This window comes from Dama dama, chromosome 5 (genome assembly GCF_033118175.1).
Source record: "Dama dama isolate Ldn47 chromosome 5, ASM3311817v1, whole genome shotgun sequence".
Lineage (NCBI taxonomy): Eukaryota > Metazoa > Chordata > Mammalia > Artiodactyla > Cervidae > Dama > Dama dama.
In genome coordinates, this window is record NC_083685.1 from 51,168,382 (window position 1) to 51,192,677 (window position 24,296).

General features: G+C 39.0%; 1 protein-coding gene across 6 annotated transcripts in view; it reads right to left on the reverse strand.

The window, feature by feature from the left end:
- Positions 1 to 24,296, reverse strand: part of SLC7A11 (solute carrier family 7 member 11) — a 209,666-nt gene that overhangs the window by 130,817 nt on the left and 54,553 nt on the right. For all 6 annotated transcript variants that reach the window (XM_061142362.1, XM_061142360.1, XM_061142361.1 and 3 more), the window contains exons 7-11: positions 14,069 to 14,192; positions 12,065 to 12,168; positions 11,211 to 11,307; positions 9,335 to 9,484; positions 7,692 to 7,869 (exon numbers count right to left, since the gene is read on the reverse strand). In XM_061142362.1, the coding sequence (XP_060998345.1) occupies positions 7,692 to 7,869; positions 9,335 to 9,484; positions 11,211 to 11,307; positions 12,065 to 12,168; positions 14,069 to 14,192 (653 nt within the window). The remainder of the gene's footprint in view (positions 1 to 7,691; positions 7,870 to 9,334; positions 9,485 to 11,210; positions 11,308 to 12,064; positions 12,169 to 14,068; positions 14,193 to 24,296) is intronic.

Below are 24,296 nucleotides of genomic sequence, written 5' to 3' on the forward strand. Positions count from 1 at the left end.
AAAAAAAAAAAAAAAACTATCCTAAAATTTGCTTAGAACCACAAAGTAATCCTAAAAGATAAGGACAGAGCTGGAGGCATTTCAATACTTGATTATGTATCAAGCTATATTATAAACAGAGCAATCAAAAGAGTATGGTGTTGTCATAAAAACAGGCCTACAAATCAGTGGAACAGAATGAAGAGTCCATACATATATTCCCATGTATACAGCCAGCTAATTTTTGACAAGAATGCCGAGAACACACCACAGAGAATGGACAGTTTCTTCAATAAATGTATTTGGGAAAACTATATATACACACCAAAAAAATAAATGAATAAGTAATATGAAACTTAACTTATACCTACTACTGCTCATAAAGATTAACTTAAAATAGATCCAAGATTTAAACCTAAGATCTGAAAACATAAAACTCCTAGAAGAAAACATAGAGGAAAAGATCCTTGATATTGGTCTAGGCAATGATTTCTTGGATAAGTTACCAGATACACAGGCAACAAAAACCTAAATAAATAAATGTGATTGCATTAAACTAAAGAGTTTTTGCACAGTAAAGGTGATGATCAATAAATTGGAAAAAAAAATCTACAGAATGGGAGAAAATATTTGCAAGCTATAACACCTGATAAGTGAGTACTCTCCAAAATAAAAAAGGACTCACAACTCAATAGCAAAGAGGAAAATAATCCAATTTAAAAATTGGAAAAGGACCTGAATAGATATTTTTCCAAAGAAGGTATACAAATGCCCAAGAGGTGTATGCAAAAGTATTCAACAGCAGTAATCATCACGGAAATGAAACTCAGAACCACATAAGAGAACAGCTTCACCTTAGCACAAGAAAGGTTTTTTACCAAAAAGACAAGAGATAGTAAATGATGAGGACATGGAGGAAAAGAAAGCTTTATACACTGTTTATAGGAATCTAAATCAATGTGGAAATGTAAAGGGATGTAAACCAATGTGGAAAACAGAATAGTGGTTCCTAGAAAATATTAAAAATTGAACTACAGTATATGATCCGGCAATTCCACCCTTGGGTATGTACTCAAAGGAATTGAAATTAGTATCTCAAAAGGAAGTCTTCACAACTATATTCACTGCAGCAATATTCATAGCAGCCAAGATAAGGAAACAACTTAAGTGGCTATCAACAGATGAGTGGATAGAGAAGATGTGGTATACACATCACATCTGGAATACTATTCAGTCATGAGAAAACAGGAAATTCTGTCATTGGCAACAACATGGGGGATCTGGAAGACATATGCTAAGTGACATAAGTCAGACAAAGACAAATACTGTATATCACATCACTTATATATGGGATCTAAAAAAACTAAACTTGTGAAAACAGAGTGGCTACCAGGGGCTGCGGGGTGGGGAAATTAAAGAGATGTCGTTTAAGGGTACAAATGTACAACTAGTAAATAAATAAATTCTAAAGGTTATAGTCAACAATACTGTGATATAAAAGTTGCTAAGAGACTAAATCTTACTGCTCTCAACAACAACAACAGATAAAGATGTTTAGCATGATAAAGGTGCTAGCTAATGCTACCACTGTATATATTACAATATATAAATATATCAAATCAACAAGTCTTATATCTTAAACTTAACAATGTTATGGGTCAATCATATCTTAATGAAAAGTTAACTAATAAATAAAGAAGTATGAGGGACTTGGACTAGATCAGTGGTTCTCCAAGTTTAATCCCCAGACAAGCAACATTAGAATCACCTGACATATTAGAAATACAGCTTTTCAAATCCCATCCTAGACCTACTGAATCAGAAACTGAAGGTGGGGCCCAGAAGCCTGTGATTCTGATAAGACACTAAAATGTAGGCACCACGGGGCTGGGTGATTTCTAAGGTCATTTTATCTTAGAACTCTGTGACTCTACTCTCCTGACATATTAGTTCTTGTCCACTTCTCATCACTGAAATCAGTCCTCAAAGACCCTCTTCAAACTACTACTAAGTCTAAAGCCCCTGGGTCCTAGTGTCTTGATGGTTTCAGACCCACATCATCTCTCATCCAGACTGGTCATCTTTTTCCTCTTTATGACTTGTCACCTGTAACAGTCTCTTACAGGCAAAATTTAATGCCACTAAAACCAGTATGTTTTTCATCCTTTATTTTATAATGATGTTCCCCAAAGTTGTTTTCCTCAGCACACTAATATTTATAATATACATTCATTACAAATGGGCCAGCACCATCCTGGTAAATGGTAAACTCTTATGTACACGCTTCCCAAATGAATTCTATTTTGTCACAGCCCACTTTTGACATTGAGATGTGTGTGGAGCACAGGGGAGCACTCAAGAGCAATTAAAGTTCACGTTTACAGAAAAAGGAAATGATACAATTATCCTAGAAAAAACAGAACGCAGAAAAGTAAATATCAATCAATCATAGTAAGGGAGATGTGGCTTTTGTAGGCAGAGATGAAACCGGGACTAACAGATGGTTGAAATAACAAGTTTCATGGCGAAATGCAAAGCAGTGGGGTTATGTTGGCATACTCAGGAGTCCTTCCTCTCTGGAGAAGTCCTGCGGTACCTACCTGAACTAGTCTCCACAACAACTGCCATTCTTGTGTGTGTGTGCATGTGTGTATGTTGTGTGACTACACATGAATTTGTCTAATGAGGTTTTTTCTTTTTTTTTTAACAACTATCTTTTTTTCTGCAGCATCTGCTCCTCCATGCCCAAAACAAAAGCCTTTTCCAAAAGTGTACCTCTGTATTCTGGAGCCCTTAGCCCTTGGCTTTCTTAGACATTTTACCAAGTCTTGTCACAATGCTGCCTGGGTTCCAAACACAGGGAGAACAACTTAAGAGGCCCTGTTGCTTCTCTCCTGTGACACTCTCCTTCCCAAAAACTCAATTTGGATCCTCTATTCAGTAGCACATTGAGGCGGAAGAATCCTTCATCTGGTTCTACACACAGTTCTTTCTTTGCCTCCCTGTTCAATCAGTTCTGTTGACAGTCCCTGCTGTGGCTTTCCTACACTCTCTGTGGTGGATCTTGGGAAGGTGGGACATGCAAGTGTGCTAAGTCCCTTTAGTTGTCTGACTCTTTGCAACCCTATGGACTGTAGCCCATGAGGTTCATTTGTCCATGGGGTTTTCCAGGCGAGAATACTGGAGTGTGTTGCCATTTCCTATTCCAGGGGATCTTCCCATTCCAGGGATAGAACTGGGTCTCTTTTATCTCCTGCATTGCAGGTGGATTCTTTATCACTGAACCACTGGGAAAGCCCTTGAGATTTGAATAATCTTCATCATAATGGAGGTTTGAGGAGAGTGACTGATTTGGGCTCTGAGTAGCTGCTGGAGTCCTATCAGTTTTCTCCAGGTCATCCACAGCCATGAGGCCAGACAGCAGAGCTCTGCAGACCCAACCAAGCCTCCAAGGAAGCTTCCTGATTGTCCTGGAAACCTGCAGGCCTGTGGCCTCCAACTGCATCCCTACCCATATAAGGTCTTTGGCTTTTGGAATAAATCAGTCCCACAATATTTCTTTAAATAAAGTTGAGCCACTGAGTCTGCATTTGATATTTTTAGATATGTAAGACCAAACAGCAATTGTAGGATTTTTAGCTTTGCCGTTCATGTTCAGTAATTGTTTTTGAAATCAGATGAAACAACTTCTGACCCTGCAAATCTGATTTACCCAACCATGCCTGGTACAAGCATGGGAGCTACAGCCAAATGTGAATAAGCCTATTGAAGTACTGGCACAAAACCAAGCATTCCCAGAAATCATAATAAGAATAACAGTATTTATGTTTTTTTTGAGAAGCCTTCAAAACCCTTTCACGGGGCTGGCTTCATTTTACCCTTACAGTGAAGATGGTTTCACCTCCTAAGAAATATAGACAAGCTTAAACTCATTGAAAAGCTTGCACTGCAGGTTTCATGAGGCGTCTGTCAAATGCATGTGGCAGCTTTCAGTGAAATACCATAAACAAACTGATCACGACACACAGTATGCAGACTACGCTCTTAGGACTCTGATTTTGCAAAATCACTGTCCACCACAATGGACTGCAGTCACTCTGCTGTAGTGACTGTCTATAACTCAAGATTCTTTTTAAATACAGCTGTCCTCCACATCATGCCCGGAGCCAGAAGGATCAGCTTCCAGCCATCCCATTCACTCTCAGCTGGGATGAGGTTTGACTGATAAAGAGAGGCAGCCAAGTAAAAGGGCTGCAGGGAAGCCTGGCTGGGGTTTGCCGGCTCTAGCTAGCGCCATGAATTTCACTACATCGGTGGGGTATCTGCTCCCTTTTCCTTGGGTGAGAAGCTCGTGCCTCTATGAATAAATAAATAAAGATCCAGAAGAATTAAACACTCCGTTACAGATGGCGGAAAAAAGCTCTCTGCACATCCGACTGTTCCCTTAAGAGCATGTTTTTTTCTTCTCATCCCAGGAACGCTCTCAAAGGAAACGCGGTCCAATACTGGCACCCTGTGGCCACAGAAATTCATCAAATCTCTGAAACGGCTCCTCCAGTTCTGAAGTTCCCCGGCAATCTGAGCTCAGCAGTCTATCTCCCTGTTTTCTGAATGCTGTTCCAGCGACCTCTTTTTTTTTTAATGGAAGCACCCTCCGTAAGATGTGTTTTGATAAACTATCATTTCACAGGGCTAATCTGTTCATGTATATTTGGGTGAAAATAAGTGATGGTATCAAGGCTAAAGAATGTTCCCCAACAGAACAATCTGATGTTAAATCTGCACACAGGCCACCTAGCAGACGCTCTCTGGCCTCTGAGTTCACACTGAGTTTCTCCCGCCCCAAACACACCAGTTGGGAGAGGAGATGAGACAGTGGTTCAGTGTTGTCTGTGTGTGTGTGTTTTGTTTTGGCCAAAGGCTAGGAAAATACTTGCTACAGCCACAATAAATATTATGAACTTTCTTTATTTTACTACAAGAATGCTGCCTAAGAGGAAAATCAAACAAAATTACAGAGGACTGTTGCTTTTTGCAGACTCACTTTCAAGGCAGCTATAAAGATAAAGGGTTGCAATGATCGCAGTTTAGAGGCAGATTTGCCATGCTCCCTGGTAAGACTCAATGGCGTTGTTGAGAACCAAATAACCATTGTGGGACTACTACTTGCTGCTACTTTCACAAATGGCTAACACTACATTTAGAGTCCTTGGAGATGTTCAAAATGCTATTCGAGACAAAAAAAATAACAGAAAATGTCTAAATTACATGAGCACGGAAAAACATCAAAGAAGGAGCAAGCAGGAAAATCAGCAGTTAATATGCACCAGCAAAGAAATGAAAGAAAATACGCACATGTTAGCAGCAGGAAAGCTTTGTTAGCCTTGGCTAGCTACAAACAGGAGGGACAAAATGCTACTCAACAGGGCAAGTAAAAGGAACTCCTCTCATGGTGATCTCTCTCGTTGTTCAACTCGAAGGCAACCTGCTCTTCCTAAAATTCTCAAGGTTTTCCAGGTGCTCAGGGATTTTAATTGTCTTTAGCTAGTTATTCTGAAATGGACAAAGACCTCCCAGTGGTGAATACCCATCTACTCTGAAAATTAATAAAGAGCAATCCTAATGGTAAATATTGTGCAACAAGACTTGGATTTTTTTTTTTTTTTTTTCAGAAAAAGCTCTATATTTACTGCCTACAGCAGAGAAAACTTTACTAAAGCTATTCTACAGAAAACTAGTGTGATCTGACAAGAAACAAGGATTAAATACACTGCTAGACAATCAGTGTTCCCGTGTTAGCCTTGAAGAACCTAACTTTTATAGTAACACTTTTTTGGGGAAGAGTGTTGCTAGCTAGGAAACAAAATGCAGGTATAAATAGTAGTATAAGGTCTAAAGATATCAAATAAGCTAATAAAAGGTAGTAGCTGAAGTCTATGTTAAAGGACTAGCTTCTAAATGAGCTTGTGCAGCACAGTAGAGATGCAAAATGTACACAAAGTTGTTGTTTGTTTTTTTTATATTTAGTAACACTGACATTATTTATTAATAATTTTACCAGAACTCTCCCTGAACTTTTCACTAGGCTTTAAAAAATTAATGACGGTAAAGTAAGTAAATTAAAATGAATGAGAAGAACAAAAGAGGATTTCTAAACTCACCAGCAAGAACACATTTGCTCCTCTGGATATATTTTTTTACTTCTTTCTCTCTTCCCCCAGGCTCTCAGTATAAAAAAGAGCAAGAATTTGAAGTCCAGCAGCTATGGGTTCAAATCCCAGCTTAATAACATGGAAACATATACACTATCATATGTAAAATAGATGGCCAGAAAGAATTTGCCGTGTGATTCAGAGAACTCAGACTAGGACTCTGTAATAACCTAGAGGGGTGGGAAGAGATGGGAGGTGGAAGGGAGGTTCAAGAAGAAGAGGACATGTGTGTCCCTAATGTACAACATGACTGATTCCTACTGGTGTATGGCAGAAAGCAATACAATATTGTAAAGCAGTTATCCTTCAGTCAAAAAGAAATAAATTTGTTAAAAAATGCTACATCTTCCTGCATTCTGGTTGTCCCATCTGGGTATAGAAATCAACAAATTCACACATGGATCTTGTGGAGGAATGAAAGAGATGATGATGTGAGAGAGAATCTCCCAGCCTCGGACAGAGGGTTAGGCTTTTGATGGCTTTTGGCAGAGGCTGCTCCTAAGTACTCTTCCTATCTACTGATTTACTGTATTTTCTCCTCCTGCAACACACCTGGTCCCCAAGCTCTGTTGACTTTTCATCTTTAATATCTTTCATTTCCTTTGGACTCCGCCAATGTCATCTGTATTCAGACTTTTCTCGGTTCTTTCAGGATTACTGTGATAACCACTAATCTCTACTCTTGAGAATGTCTTCAGCCTCATACTCTCTATCCTATCCTCACTGTCCCTCTCATCAGGGTGACTTTTGTAAGGTACAAATCTGCCCAAGTTGGAATTCTAGGTCTTCTACTAAATATCTTCATGACTTGGAACAAGTTACATGGATTCTTCCATACCATAACCCAAAATCTATAAAATAAGGACAACCTTTTTCTAGCTCAGAAAGTTGATATAAGGATTAAATACGGTTATATATATATATATAATATACATATATATATATATATGTTAACACATAGAAATCACTCAATAATGGTCAACTGCTCTTTTCTTGATCATTCTTGCTGTTCTTATGATTCTCCATGATTCACCAGTTGGGCAGTGTTAAAATAAAATAAATCATGATACTTGAGACCTTTTCAGACTCTACCTGACCCCCCACCAAATCTCACACCACTCATTAAGTAGTGTGTTATCATACAGAATCAATAAACTGCATTCAGCCCAGGATAGAAACAATTAGGTAAGTGAGGGATTCAGTAGAACAATTAGGTTGTTTATAGTACTGCTGATAAAAATTCTATACAAAAATTGGTTCTCCTAAGAAGTGATTACAGAAAATCAAACTAAATACCCTCAAAGGATTCAGTGACTTTACCCTAAATATCCTTCCTGCCTTTTCTTCTTCAAGTTCTCATTAGAATGCAGTACTATAGTCATACTAGCAGTTTCCCAAGTTGCATTTTCAAACTTTGAGGTGCGTATTATATATGTACACAGAGATGGGCTTTCTACAACCCAGTCTCTCAAAGGTCCTAAAGCTGCTTAAAAGTCTTACCTGACATTCTTCTGAACCAGTTGGGTTTCTTGTCCCATATAATAAAGAGATAGTAGGCAGGAACCCCAGTCAGAGTGATGATGAAGCCAACCCCTGTGCTAAATGGGTCTGAATAAAGGGAAAGGGCGACCATGAAGAGACACGTGAAGGAAAACAAAGCTGGGATGAACAGCGGCACCTGGAACAACAAACAAGAAAACCACTGCAAACGCGGCTCAAGAGATGGAAGGCAGATTCACCTTGAGCGCGTCAGTCACGTGATCAGGTGACACGCTTTGATCATGCAACCAGGTGATGGGCACCATCCTACTTACCTTTCTACGAAAATCTCTTGACGAGGGCACAGAGCAGATACTGATTTAAAAATACTCCTTTAAATTAAAGATAAATCTTTGGGTAGAACAGAATCTAAGGATAAATAAGTGTGTTTCATTAGAGATGTTCTGTTTGAATTCTTTTACAAGTTAAGTACCATTATGATTTATGTTTCTGATTGTAAAAGATTGCTTCTTTGATAATTATGATTAGAATCCACTTTAATGTAGAGCCAAGAGCACAGGCTGCTTGTTACATGTTAAAGCCTTTCAGTGCATATTGATTTTCTGTTGGAGATTCACAATACGAACTGACAGGGATAAAATAGGCCAACTCCTATTCAACCACTAATAAAGATGTCGCCAGCATTAGGTAATGAATATAATTAGAAACAAATTCTGACAACATGATGGACAGCATTATCTGTGTTATTTCTTAAAAGCAAATATATAGTGAGTTCAAATCAATCCATGAACATTCAAGGCTGAAGGAGATGAGAAGCATATTCGTCAGCCTTCTCAAAAGGAAATGCTTCATTATGGTAAATGGACATTCTATTAAGTGGTGAATTCATACATCTTCACTTTCTTACGTATTTTACATCTCTATTACTTCTGGAGTGCATTATGTGGAAAAGGGGCAATGTAACAAGTCATAACATTCAAGAATACTCAAAATGCCTTTTTTGAAAAGCAGCATCCTTTTCAGAGGCTTCCCTAGTAGTGCTAGTGGTACATAATCGGCCTGCCAATGCAGGAGATGCAAGAGAAGCAGTTTTGACCCCTGATTTGGAAGATCCTCTGGAGAAGGAAATGGCATCCCACTTCAGTATTCTTGCCTGGAAAATCCCATGGGCAGAGGAGCCTGGCAGGCTACAGTCCATGGGGTCACAAGGAGTCAGACAGAATTTAGTTATTAAATAACAATAATTCCTTTTTAGAGTTTTAATTAGTGATGATTTCATATGTATCTGCCTCACTCTTTCTCAGCATGATTGTCTATAACTATTCACCATAAAAGAGTAGTCTTTACTTTGAATGTATCACATCATTAGGCACATTAATGAAAAATCAACATAACGACCATTTAAATATTAACACCCCTTTTCAAAAGTGTGGCATACAAAGATCAGTACATCGCAAACAAGCTAATCAACGATTTTTCCAAACGAAAATAAATCCCATATGAAGGCATCACCTGCAAGAGTTAAACGTTTTATTTTAGAGGATTCTGCCCTCTGCCCAAGCTCCTCATCATCAAGTTATGACAGAGAGGGCCAGATATTAGGAGGAAGATTTATGTAAACCCATGAAGATTGCTGCGGTTACCTTGAAAGGACGATGCATATCTGGGCGTTTGTATCGAAGATAAATCAGCCCAGCAACTGCCAGCCCAATAAAAAGCCACCTGGCAAAACTGAGGAAATTCAGAAGACTGTAGAGGTCTCCAGAGAAGAGCATTATCATTGTCAAAGGGTGCTGGGGGAAGGAAGAGAAAAATCACACTCAGTGAGTTAAAAGGGAACAAACATGATAACAAGCAATAACATCACTACACAATATTATTGTATTTTCCAAATGACTATTTTTACTGATAAACTAGCATCATGATTAAAATCTATACTCAACTACCCTCCTAGCTATATCTTACTCTTTACTCCTACGTACACACATACATGGATGTGTTATTTTTCGTTGTTTTTCATTAAGAGAATGTGTTTTCCAAAAGTAAAACACAGGACACTCAATAACTCAAAATTTAAAGATCCAGAGGGCAGAGATGGTTAATAACTAACAATAAAAATTAAAAGTGCATCTGATACAAAAATTTACAGAAAACTCTGTGAATGGTGTCTGGTGAGCTCCTGGCTATGCACACACAGGAACTTCTAGGTGACTGTGTGGTCTCCTGAATGCAAAACATGACCTTTCTTCCCCCCACACTTCCTTTCCCCATGTGCCTGCCAGGTGTGACCCTCAAGACCACAGAAAAGAATGAAGCGCAGAGATCAGCATAGCAAGTCTCTCCAGCTGCACAAACCAAGGACGGCAGGACTGATAGCAGAAGCTTAAAGGGAAAAAAACCCTCTTCACCGAATAAATACATTCTGTTCCCAAAGTGACATAAACTTCCAGATGCCACACAGAGAGTAAACATACTTGACAAAGAAATTTCAAGGAGACATGTTGAAACAAATGAAATTCATGGGAAAAAAGAAAGATGTTTCAATGCATGATTCCATGGGAGAAAATTGTTACAAAATAGTAAATAAAAAGGAATTATAACAATGCCGATGAGGATTTGAGGACTTGAACATCTTACAGTCTTCTGTATCCCACATTTTGCAAATACTTTCCTCTGCCTAAAGAATCCTACAGTTCAAGTTTAAATTGTGGTGCTTTTATTTTTTCCCTTTAGGCTGCCCTCAAAAGTCTCACTTTTAAGCACAGAATCACTGCAGTGTCTGGGATTTCATTGACTTTTTCTATAAATGTGTATGCATCTCATCATATGGGGCCTCTGATAAGACATCTGGATATTTGGGGACTATAGCTTTTAGCTCCACTTTCAATAAGTAGAATTGGGACTTTTTACTCTATAGCATTTTCTGAGAAGGCTCTAAGTCATTGACAAAAGCCCAGGTAATCATTTCCCTTCCATTTCACAAATTTTTACAAAGGTGAAAGAGAAGTGATTTGGTTATTGCTCCAAAGCACCAAATATGCATCAGAACTGATAAAGAAGCTGCCTGCAATGCAGGAGACCCCAGTTCCATTCCTGGGTTGGGAAAATCCCCTGGAGAAGGGATAGGCTGCCCACTCCACTGTTCTTGGGCTTCCCTGATGGCTCAGATGGTAAAGAATCTGCCTACAATGTGGGAGATCTGGGTTCAATCCCTGGGTTGGGAAGACCCCCTGGAGAAGGGCATGGAACCCACTCCTGTATTCTTGCCTGGAGAATCCCTATGAACAGAGGAGCCTGGAGGGCTACAGTCCATGGGGTTGCAAAGAATTGGACACAACTGAGCAACTAAACATAGCACAGCATACTGGATAAAGAGAAGCAATGGAAAACATCCTGCCTGTCTAACTCCACCATGATACAAAGAGAGCCAATTTAGAGATGAATGAGAACAGAAAGAAATCCTCCTTACTAACCTGTCCTTCGAGGCTATATCTAGATACACATGTTAATATGCATTACCAAAACAATGACAGCTGGCAGAGGAGTGTGCTTCCGGATGTGAATCATAGAGAGGATTTCTGGAAGGTGACCCTCCCGGGATGCAACATAGAATAACCTAATGGGAGAAAAATGCATAATTGATCATTTCCAAGGGGGAAAATCCAGAAAGCTAAGAGAAAACTTGCACCATCTTTGCACCAAATGGTGATTACATAGGTTTTGCTTTTTAAAGTAGAGTATGTTATGAGAAATTAAATTTTGAATTTTATAAATATCTGCCAAAATATGATTCCTTGAGGAGAAGCAATAACAATATCTGACTCAGTACAGCTCTGCCCCCATATACATAGCTGGTAGGGAATTTAGTTCTAGACTCCTATTATTACCTGTGTACTGTCAATCCAACACAACATACACACACACACCAAACATTCATATTTATCTGACTGGGTTTTCATCACATAAAATCAAAAGGGATTTCTAGATAAAACAAAACGAGAGGGATGCAGATGGTGGGATGATGATTTCTTGTGTCTATTACTTTACTTTTTTTTCTCGACAACTTTTCTTTAGAGAAACCAAAGATTTTATTACCAGAAATAAAATGCTGTTGTTATAGACATACATTAAAAAAACAAAACAAACAAACAAACAAAAAAACCCTTGATGCCTGGCTTCAGAGTAGGCTATGAGCAGACAAGCAGCACCCTCTAATGGTCAGAGCAGGAGGAGCTGAGGGAGATTTCAATCTCGCGTGTCCCTTTAAAAACAACAGGTTTGGAGGCACGATTTCTTTTCTTCTTAAACTTATCCTTATCACATCCCATCTCAAAAACAGAAATGCCTTTCTGGAAATGCTTGAACTCACTCACCTGGAGACAGCAAACACACCGCCATTCATGGAGCCAAAGCAGGATAGGGCAACAAAGATCGGAACCGCTAATGAGAAATTTCCCAGGAGCCGCTCAGAAAAGGTCTAGTGAAAGGCAGAAGGGAGCAAATTAATGCTTTGCCAGAAAGTAGAATAAAATGAAACAGTTTAGGCCAAACTCGCTCCATGACTCTCTGTTCACCTGGTGATATGTGTGTGTTTTACAATCCTTCTTCTGGGTTAGGGTCAGACTAACCTCTTAGAATAATAATCAAAGGCAGGTAGCCTTGCTTGCTATGAAACTATGGACAACCGTCTAAACAAGCACCTTTCCTCTACCTTCAAAAAGCAGTGATCCATTTAGCAAATCTATCAACTGTGATATCTATTGTCTCTGACTCTGGTAAGTAAAAAAAATCTCAGTTCAGAATTTCTCCTTTTGGAGACAGAAATCCTTCTGTATGATACCTTCTCTTTAGTCTGGAAAGCCACATGTTTATAGTGAAGTACAAAGGTAGACTGAGAATTGTTGCAGATACTTATTTCATATACCAAATCCTAGTGTTATGACTTAGAAGTGTGATGAAAAATAAGTGATGACTTAATATGTGTATCATGAATAAGAATAGTTCTGAAAATCTTTTGCCCCAGAAAAATCATATCAGCTGCATCTCTGTTTCTCAAGTCAATCCCACCCTCTCAGGTATCTGCCAGTTCCTTCTGTAGTTTCTTATTAAAAGGTTAGAATACCAATACAAGTCTGAAGACATCAAGTCACAGAAAATATAAAAGAGAAACCAAGTTTATGACATTTCCTTTTATTCTATGGCATGTGCAAGACTGCACATTTTCATGAAGGATATATTTTTCAAAAAAAAAAAAAAGATGTGGGATTCTTTACTTGTCCTTGAGCAGCTGGCGCTATGTAATTAATGTACCACATTACGCTCAGAGACTAAGTGCTGCCCTTTGTCTAGTAAGATGAGATGCCGACCTGACATCAGGAAGCTCTGTGCATTTGGTTGTCTGGTAGAAGTTACAGCAGTGGGCAAAGTCTTCTTTAATACAGTGAACTCGTACATAGGTTCACATGAAATGGGATAATTTGTTCCCTGTGGATGTTCCCCGTGGATGATTATTATGAGGTAATAGTGACTATTTTAAAAGGAACTGACATCTAGTGGTGGAAAGTTCTTTTTTCCCCACCCTTCATTGTTACAAGGTCATGAATGAGCGCTCTCTTACTAGCTAAGTTTTTATACCAAAAAGTCTGTGTCACAGAAGAGCAGTCCCATAACATGACCTCTGGAAGCAAAAGATGGTCTTGAAGTCAAATAAATTTTGGAAAATGCTGTGAAATTATAAGTATCCACTTCTTAGGGAGTTAAAATACACATTAGCTCCTGTGATATTCTGAGAAATACAATAAAAATGACATCTGTTTAACTTTGAATAACTCTATTTCCCCAAATTAATAATATCCTAGGAGCTAGTATTCAAAAGGATATATATACTAGAGACACAAAAACAAATGCATATGGTCTACTTGGAAATTCTAAAGTGATACTTTGGGAAAAAGATTTTAAGTTAGCATTTGAAAAGTGTCTAAACAGAAAAGAATACAGAATACATTGCAATTTGCATATCCCCCTCAGTAACTGCCCACCTGTCCTTAAAGACACATTGGAAGAATAATGCCTTCTATTCAACGTGTATGTGTGGAAACGTGTTTTCAGGCTGGTATATGTGGACATATTTTACATGAAATTAATAATACAGAAATCATGTAGGACTGTACTTGTATCAGTGGCTACAACTGTAGCTATAGCTGTAGCTTAGTTAAATGGAATATGCTAAGGTATGTCCTAAATTTTTAAAACATTATCATTCAGTTCAAAAAAAATTACTAAATTACCAAAACACTTTCCACTGGAGTGAACTCTTATAAAACTGCATCAATTCATTAGCCTAGATTCAAACTGGCATTAGCCCAACTTAGACTTACCACGGCCACTGCATTTGAGAGCATCAGCTCCTCGGCACTAATGGTTGTGAAGTAGGCCACGTTTGTTAGCACATAGCCAACAGTGACAATGGCCATGGATATACATATTGCAAGGGGGATGGTTCTGAAATGCACAAAGGAATTGCTCATTAGTCACCTTTTTCTCTGAGACCAAAGAAAATAACAGGCTCATTCAAAGCAAAAACTAAAATGGTATGGATAACTACAGGCTCTGTTGGGTATGTATAAACATTTCATCTGGGTGAAACTTCGTAATTTAATAAGGTCCACGAGGGGAGATACTACATTTGTCTTATCTACTGCTCTGCCCAGAACATATGGGTCTGTCCCATTCTTTTACTCCACAAATCTTAGAGCAGTGTTTCACACACTTGAGCATGTATCACCTGGAAGGTTTGTTGAAACACAGATTGCTGAGCCCACCTCAAGAATTTCTGATTCAGGAGGATTTGCATTTGTAACACCATCCTGGGTGATTCTGATGCTGCTGGCCAGGGTACCACACTTTGAGATCCAATGGCCTTTCAAATGCCTTTCAAATACTAATTCACTTGGCTTGACAACCTTTCTAAAACTAGTTTCCAAAAAGATCTTTTGCATTCAGTGTTTTCCCCTTCAGTAATTCTCCTTGCCATCAAATAAGTGTACAGTATTGGAAGCACAGGAACAGGATATATCTACCTCCTAAATGATGGCAATAATAATTTTGTACATAACACAAAAAGCCTAAAAGTGCTTCCAATAATGGCTTTGCACTGCCCTGCTGTGAGTTCAAAGGAAGCTCAAGATCATGAGTATCTATTAAAGCCATAGCACAGATAATCCCATGAAATTAGAGGTGACATGCTGTGAAGTACATATGACCAGACAGCACTGACACGACGCAGCATCATGAAGTATCCGGCACAAATGCAATGCTATGTCTTCATTTAATGCACTTGGAAAGCCACGAAGTTACTGACCCTAATAATTTGATTCCATGTTACCGATACACATTACTTGCTTAACATAATCACCTCTTCAGACTCTTTCCGGTTCAAGCAACTTAAACCTTCAGCTCCCTCCACAAAGGCTGATGGGGTTTTTTAGCCATAGAACTTATCAGCCCTCATGGAGCCTTAACCCTGCTGGATGCCGCTAATGAAGACCACCATATAATTTCTTCCAAGATGAAAATACAGTTCTGAAAACAGGATGAAAAAAAGGCACAGCCTGCCTCCCTCCCCAAGCTGGGTGTGTTGAGCACACGAAGTCCCAGCTCATTACGCTGAATTCTCTATCCCCTGTTGAGAACAAGCAAACCCAGCCAGTCAGCAACTGCCATTCATTACGGTGCTTAGAGCCTGACACTTCCACTGATCCCCAAAGCCTTAAGCCTTGATGGGGAAACACACTGACCTCTAAAATCCTGGCATCCTAATAGGAAAGGAGCAGATGTTCCCCTTCCCCAGCGTGAAGAGGGTCCTATGGAATTTGCAGTTCACACCATAACACTCATTGCTCATTGTGATTGATAAATGCTAAGTGTAAGCGAAGGAACTCACTGGGCCAATACAAAACAGAGGGGTAAATGGCATAGGGCAAGTTAAAGACGAATCCTGTTTCTTTGGGTGCTTCCCTCCTGGCACTAGTGGTAAAGAACCTGCCTTCCAACAGGAGATAAAAGAGATATGGGTTCGATCCCAGGGTGGGGAAGATCCCCTGGAGGAGGGCATGGCAACCCACTCCAGTAATCTTGCCTGGAGAATCCCATGTAAGAGGAGCCTGGCGGGCTACAGTCTGTGGGGTCGCCACGAGTTGGACACAACTGAAGCGACTTAGCACACAAGGATGCCTGTTTCTTCAAAAGAGAGGTGGCAGATCAATGCAAAGGCAGAAGAAGCTGAGCAGGAAGGTGAATAGGCAACTTTTCAACCACTCACTGTATTCCTTTAAATTTGAATACCTAAGCTTCTATAACATCCCAAATGGGGTTCTGAGTTCTTTCTGTGGAGGAGGGAAGCAGAGAGGGAGAGACTCTCTAGAGATTCCTCGCAAGAGGATTAAGAAATGCGAAGGCTCTGCTAATAAAAAGTGAAGTGACTTACTGTTCAGAGCAGTGAAGTCACCTAACCTGTCCAGGACAGCTAGTACTGTCAATCACATGATGCTGCCACAGAGCAGAGAGAAGTGAGTCTGAAACGTGACGCTGGCTCTCCCAGCAGAGAACCTAGCCTCCGAGGCACCCTCCCTGTTTCCTGCCCGGAGATTACAGTCTTTCTGAGGGGGATTTCTAAACTGACTACAGCAGAAGGGGCCTTAAAAAAGACTGAAGTTTCCAGGGTAGTTTCTCTTTCTTTTTTTCCTCCCTCAAATTGCCAATAACAAAAACAGCAGCAGCAACTCTGCTATGTACCCCCTACTTCACATATTTGTCTCATTTTATCCTTGGAAAATTCTGTGATTTAGGAGCATCATCACCATTTTATATATGAGTAAATGAAGTCTTAGTTTAAAGAACTGTTCAGGATACACAGCTGATAAGTGAAACCCCAGAATTCAGCCACAGATCTAGCTTACCTTGAAGTCAAAGCACTTAAAACCACTAAAGGATATTCTCTCTCATGTATGTGGGTCTTCAAACTCAATTTTCAGAGAAATCGTAACTATTGAATATGTATAATGTTCATTGGAAAGCTCTTATTATGGCTGTATTCTTCATGTATTCACTGAAAATGCAGTTTCATGTAGTATGAAGGAAGGGAAAAGACTTATTCCAGGATTCTCATAAATTATTAAACATTATAGTTCTTAAGAGCTATACTTCAGTTTTCTGTCTTATGTGAACTATAACATCAAGTAAATGTTTTCAAAAGTCTCAATATTTAGGAAATACTGGTTCCTTCTTAATTTAAAAACAACAAAAGCTCACTGAATAAACTTTCCTAGACAACTCTTACAGAAAAGGAGGAAAAGTAAGCATACATATCAGATAATTTGAAACAGATTATTAACAGTTTTACTATCAGCCAAATACACTATATAGATACCAGAGGGGGAAAAAATCAAAGGAGTTTAAACTATAGGATAAAAGAGGAAAAGGGTCTAAGCTTGCAGCAATTCACAATAAGCCCCGCAATTCCTCTTGAGGTAACATTAAGCCATGGGAATTGGAGAGGATGAGGCCAGATAGCCACTAGCTTCTGTCCTTAAGGTTCCATTTCACTTTCACAAAGGGAAGGAGAAGAGGTTGTGGCTGCCTTGGCATAAACAGCGATCATTTACTGAGGAAAACAGTTCATTTGTTCAGAAGGGCTTGGCACCATGTGCGTAACTCCTAGATTTCAAGCAGCAAAGCCTAAGAGCCACTGGGTGAGCTGATAAAAGCTCTTAGGCCATGCAGAAGCAATCTTTCAGGAGGCTTTAGATGCGGAGGGCAGATAAGCACAGTTAGTACCCAAGATTAAGGCAAATGGCATACGATAATAAAAGGAATCAAGGGAACTGGTAGGCCACTGATATTTCAAAGCCCCTGTGTTACTGTGAGGTATGCACCAATTGTAAATGCAACAAAAGCACTGTCTTTAAGCTGAATAAAAATGGTTTGCACCTATGACTTCTACTCTTTCAAATGTTTGTGCATTTTTTTAATGATTAGCAAGATACTAATTATTAGCAAGATAGTATTGGGAAAAGAGACTTAATCCTTAAGAGCCTTTTTGTCATATCTATCTATCTATATACCTGGCTTCCCAGGTATGGCAGTGGTAAAGAATCTGCCTGCCAATGCAGGAGACAGGGGTTTGATCTCTGGATCAGGAAGATCCCCTGAGGAGGATATGGTAACCCACTCCAGTATTCTTGCCTGGAGATTCCTATGGACTAGGAGCCGGGTGGGCTACAGTCCATGGGGTTGCAAAGAGTTAGACAAGACTTAGAAACTAAATAACAACAAACTATATACACAGATAGACAGATAGATGGATATAGTCTTTTCAATTATGTATTAATGGGAAGAATTAAGTGAGAATCTGATATTTTTATTAATTGAAAATAGTCTCCAATTAAAAGGTCTTGGTTGGTCTTTTGTTGTAGGCTTATTTTAAATTGGCATCTGTAACCAGTCTATGTAACACATGGATAAATGTTTATTTTATCAGAAATTATTAAATGGATGTCTCTGGAACATCTGCTTAGAAGCACTCTCATTCTAGAGATAGATTTCCTCAGAAATTTAAATAATCCCAATAGGAATGGCAGGTAGATTATATTTGTACAATCTACAAAGTGCTGGCAAATACATTTTATCTCCAAATACACACATGGCATTTCATATCCTTTGTGAAATAAAATAGAACATTAACAAATGACAAAATCCAAAACTCACTGAAATAGGAGGCAATACCAGTATTTTCAAACACGGCTCAGAGAGGTTACACGACTCAACAGGCCAAGGTCACAAAAGTAGTAAGCATGAGAGCTGGATCTTGAACCTAGATCTTCCAATGCTAAGTTCCACATTCATGGAATTTATCTCATCCAGGATAACATGTCTGCTTGTGCCTATCTGAACTGTAGGTACAAAGTTCCTAGGATCCTCACATGCTGACAAACATATACTCTATTTATATCACAAAGATCAGAAGGCTGATATCTTCTGATGTTACCATGTGACACATTTTAAGCCAAGTATATTTTACTATGCACCTTAATCATCACAAATGATGCAGCATGGGATGCATTTTTAATACACTTTGCATCTATATGATTGAGCATCAAAAATGATCATTGTTTCTAGTTTCATATTGGCTAAAAAGACTCCTGCCCTGAAAATAGAATTAACAAATCTAGCTTGATTCTTCAGAGTTGAGGAACCTGAAGGTCACAAAGATTTCTGATATTCAGACCATCTGAGTAATTCTGTAATCACTTGAATTTCTGGATATTTCTAAAGCTGTTTTATAACTGTCATAAAATCTTCTGAGATTTATGTGAATGAAAGTAAGTTTCATACATTCATCTGTGGATATACCCACTGGGGACCACAAAACTCATCGGTCCCTGGGGATCTAAAATTGTCTTTGAGCCATGAAATTGGGCATGATGACAGTTCTGCTAAAACCTACTCTTGTGTATACTGGAATCTTCTATGAGAAGTACTTGATTCTTCACATTTTTTAAATTTAAAAATCATTAATATTTTAATGCAAGTATTTGGCATTCAGGAGGAAGCAGGGAGGGGAAAAAAAGAGAAATTAAGAAGGGCAAGAACATTCGCATAAGCAAAATAGATAACTAGTGGGAAGTTGGGGCTTCCCCGATGGCTTGGTAGGTAAAGAATCAATCTGCAATGCAGGCAACGCAGGAGACATAGATTTGATCCCCGGGAGGAGAAGATCCTCTGGAGAAGGAAATGGCAACCCATTTCAGGATTCATGTCTGGAAAATCCCATGGACACAGGAGCCTGGCTACAGTCCATGGGGTTACAAAGAGTTGGACAGGACTGAGCAGTTAAGTACTTTCCACTTAGTGGGAAGCTAAGTGTTGTTACATAACACAGGGAGCTCAATCTGGGGTTGATGCTCTGTAACAACCTAGAGGGTGGGATGGGGTTGGGGGGTGGAAGGGAAACTCAAGAGGGAAGGGACATATGCATACTTAGAGCTGATTTACGTTGTTGTATGGCAGATACCAACACAGCATTGTAAAGCAATTATCCTCCAACTAAAAATTTAAAAAATAAAAATAAAAAAAGAAGGGCATGAAAACAGCAAACTTCTTAATATGAGATACAAATAAAAAGGAAAATAGGATTTTCCACAGAATTTTAAAATTTTTAGTAAACTGTTTCTATATAACTGAAAAAAAGCCATGACTGATGTCAACACAAAATGTTTAATATTATAAATATTTTTTTGCTTCTGAGAACTTATTTTAGAATCATACATATTCCCCATTTTCTTTATAAGGATCCTGAAGAGACCTTGAGAGCCTTTCTCTAGATCTGACCCAGAAGTGACTCAAGCATGTCTTACTACTCCCTTTTTGATCCACCAATTTAATTTTGAAGAATTATTCAGTGTATTTTTATTACCTCTGCTGTTAATTTTATCTCACCCCAAATATGTTACAAACCAAAAGATAAATAATAGTATATATCAAAGGAAATCTATATTTCTCATTCATGTGATTCTTCTTTCTTACATTTTTACATAATTTCCCTGATTCTTGCTCATCTCAAACTCTCCAGAGATGCCCTCTAGAATGGAAATGTAATATCTGGCTATGTGATTTCTGATGTTTCCAGCAGGGACTGTATTACAAAGAAGAGTTCTGGGATTGTTTTCCAGCCTTGAAACAGTTAGATTACAGATGTCTGGAAGCTGATGAATTGCTTTACGTGTTTTCAGTGACTTTGTCTCATTGTCATTTAGTGCTATCATATCTCTCTAGTTATACACCACGAGTGGGAACTGGACTGTTAATAACACTACAAGAGAACTGCACTTGAGCAGACACAGCAAGTAGTTGGGAAGAAGGTGAGGGTTGTCACTGAAAGGAGAAAATGTAGCAAGAGGAAGAAAACATTCAATAAACCTATTTATAAACATTCTTAGAGGTCCACGGTTCACATTCTAACTTAATGACAATTTCTGGGCCAAGGCTGAACACAAGTGATGTGACAAGCAGATTGTCACATAAAGGTACACAGTGATCCCACTGACTTCAAGCATTAAACGCCTGCCCTCTGCTTCTTACTGCACTCTGGCAAAGTTATGGGTATCTTCACTGAGACATTGTAAATTGCAATACCACTGATGTCTAATCTAAATCTCACCATTTTCCATTGTCCACAGATGAAGAATTCCATAAATAAAAAGAAGACAGAGAAACCTGTAGGGAGATGTAAGAAATGAACAGAAACAGATTAAAAGACTGCAGGCTGAAGGAGGCTCAAGGAAAAATGTACACAGATACATGAAATGAGAGAAAAGTGCAGCAAAACCACTCAGAAAAATGAACTAAAGTGGAAACTTATAATTCAGAAACATAGGGTAATAAGCAATCAGAAGCATTAGTATAAGCATTTTCAGCCCTAACAACACTTGATTTTTTATCCCACTATTAGAATAAATTCATGCCTAAATAAAATTATTCAGCAAAATGTAAATAGCTTGAGAGTAAATTTTCATTTGCTTGAATTTCATATGAACAAAAAATTTGCATTGTCTGCATCTCATTTTTTCTCATTTTCTCAAGATTTAGAGTGTGTCTTCCAGATGTATTACAGTTATCCATATTTATCATGGATGAATGTAAAGATATTACTAGGCAAGTTTGAGTGCACAAAAATAGAAACAAAATTGGTTTTTGATAAAATGTTAGCAAGTAAATAAATCAGAAGACAAAATATTTTAATAACAATAAATTACATTTCACACTAATGTTCAATTCTTATTTTTGTTATACTGTTTTTACAGTATCCTTTTAAAAATATTATATTTTCCTTGGGATTTTGTGTAAAGTACTCTAAGGTGATGCAAACCATTTTTTTCAAAACAACCAAGTTCCTGAGATTCAGATGCATAAAGTGAAAGTGAGAGTTGCTCAGTCATGTCTGACTCCAGGCCAGAATACTGGAGTGGGTAGCTTTTCCCTTCTCCAAGGGATCTTCCCAACCCAGGGATCAAACCCAGCTCTCCTGCATTGCAGGCAGATTCTTTATCAGCTGAGCAAGAAGGGAAACCCAAGAATACTGGAGTGTGTAGCCTATCACCTCTCCAGTGGATCTTCCCAACCCAGCAATCAAACTGGGATCTCCTGCAATGCAGGCAGATTCTTTACCAACTGAGCTATCAGGGAAGGCCTCGGATACATATGGCTGAGAAAATGAACTACTCATCACAATTCTGTGTTCTTCTTTCCAAAGTATCAGTTATTCCTGAGAAGCAGCTACCTAGATAGACATTTCCTGGACTCTCCAGTATCTAGGTGGGAGTGTGGCTCATTCATCCGTGTCGACTGATGTGGCGATTGCAGGTCAAGGGGGTTAAGAAGTAGGTTGCCTTGTCTATCCCCGCACCCCATCCCTACTTCCCTAGTTGCAGAGGATCTAAACAGAGGCAAAACCACAATGTGGAAGAAGGAATCTGGGCCACAGAATCAATACCTGGAATAAAATCCACCCTCAGCCAGGGACACCAACAGTGGACTGTTACATGATTTAAAAATTAAACTTTCGATTGTTTAAAGCAACTGAAAATCTGTGGCTCATTTGTGAAAGCAGCTAGCATTACCCTAACAAGAGAATGAAGGATTTCATTTTATCAAGACTTTTTGTAGATCTCAGTGAATTAATTTATATGAGACAAAATGGGTCCTCATTAATTTTTACCTTATATTTTTTGTCTTGTAAGAGACTGCTGTTGCTGCAGCTAAGTCGCTTCAGTCATGTCCGACTCTGTGCGACCCCATAGACGGCAGCCCACCAGGCTCCCCCATCCCTGGGATTCTCCAGGCAAGAATACTGGAGTGGGGTGCCATTGCCTCCTCCAATACATGAAAGTGAAAAGAGAAAGTGAAGTCGCTCAGTCGTGTCCAACTCATAGTGACCTCATGGACTGCAGCCCACCAGGCTCCTCCGTCCGTGGGATTTTCCAGGCAAGAGTACTGCAGTGGGGTGCCATTGCCTTCTCCGTAAGAGACTAGTATATGACATAAAGTCTTTAAAATAATGTCCCACATGACGAGAATAAATTAAAACATTTGAATAAGTTAGAATAGTGAAAATTCTATTATTATTCCAACTGCCCAGAAACAGAGCAAACATAGACCCCATTGTTCATTCTTTTGAAATATAATATCTCCTGCACTTCTGAAAATTGCTACCAATCCAACAAAGATCAAAGTATAATTGCATTTTTTTAACCAAGGACACATAATAAGATAATGCAAAGTTTAATAAACATACCCTTACACTAAGAACAAGGTGATGTAAAATAAATACACCCACTTTGGCATAGTAAGTGGGAATTAAGAGTCAAAATTCCCTCAGGCCAGTAACATGAGTCTCAGAAGGAACTGATAACACTTCTCCTACTATAAACTCATAAATCAAATCCAGTCACATTTCTGATCAGCTGCATGATAAGAAATGGAACAGGTAAACATGGAGACATTGAACCACGGCAAATGAACTACTGCTTCTACCACCAAAAACTGCCTTCAACATTTGTGACCAACAATGACAAGTCTAATTATTTGCAATCATTTTACTTTGATAACTGGCTTTCCAGTTGGGTGCTCTAGGAATCAAAATAGAAGGCAGTCACTGGTAGGACTGGGCTTCCCAGGTGGCGCTAGTGGTAAAGAATTCAGGTAATGGTGCAAGAGACATAAGAGATGCAGGTTTGACCCCACGGTTGGGAAGATCCCTTGGAGGAGGGCACCGCAACCCATCCAGTATTCTTGCCTGGAGAATCCCATGAACAGAGGAGCCTGACGGGCTACAGTCCACAGAATCTCAAAGTGTCTGCTGCTGCTGCTGCTGCCAAGTTGCTTCAGTCATGTCCGACTCTGTGTGACCCCATAGAGAGCAGCCCCCCAGGCCCCCCTGTCCCTGGGATTCTCCAGGCAAGAATACTGGAGTGGGTTGCCATTTCCTTCTCCAAGGCATGAAAGTGAAAAGTGAAAGTGAAGCCACTCAGTCGTGTCTGACTCTTTAAGACACCATGGATTGTAGCCTACCAGGCTCCTCCGTCCATGAGATTTTCCAGGCGAGAGTACTGGAGTGGGGTGCCATTGCCTTCTCCCCTCATAGTGTCGGGCACTACTAAAGCAACTTAGCATACATACATGGATGGATATACTAACTAATAGGTAAGTAGGTGAAACTATTATCACTCACTTCAACCAGATCAGTCCTCTTTTACTTGTTTTATGTATTGATACACAACTGAAGTGATCCAGTGCTTTTGAGTAGTTTTAAAACATTCCTCCAGATGCTACAAGTCAAATCATGTCTTTAGATAATTTTTGGACTCAATACTGGCTTCCTATTAAAGGTACATGTATTGGTTTCATAAATTGCATACCTATGAATGATTGCATATATGGATATATTTGATCCTAAAAGTTAAAATAATTTTTCACTGCCACAATCCTATGTATAGATAATTAAGGGAAAAATTCTTAGCAGGAAAGGTATAAAATAGGGGAGCTAATAGT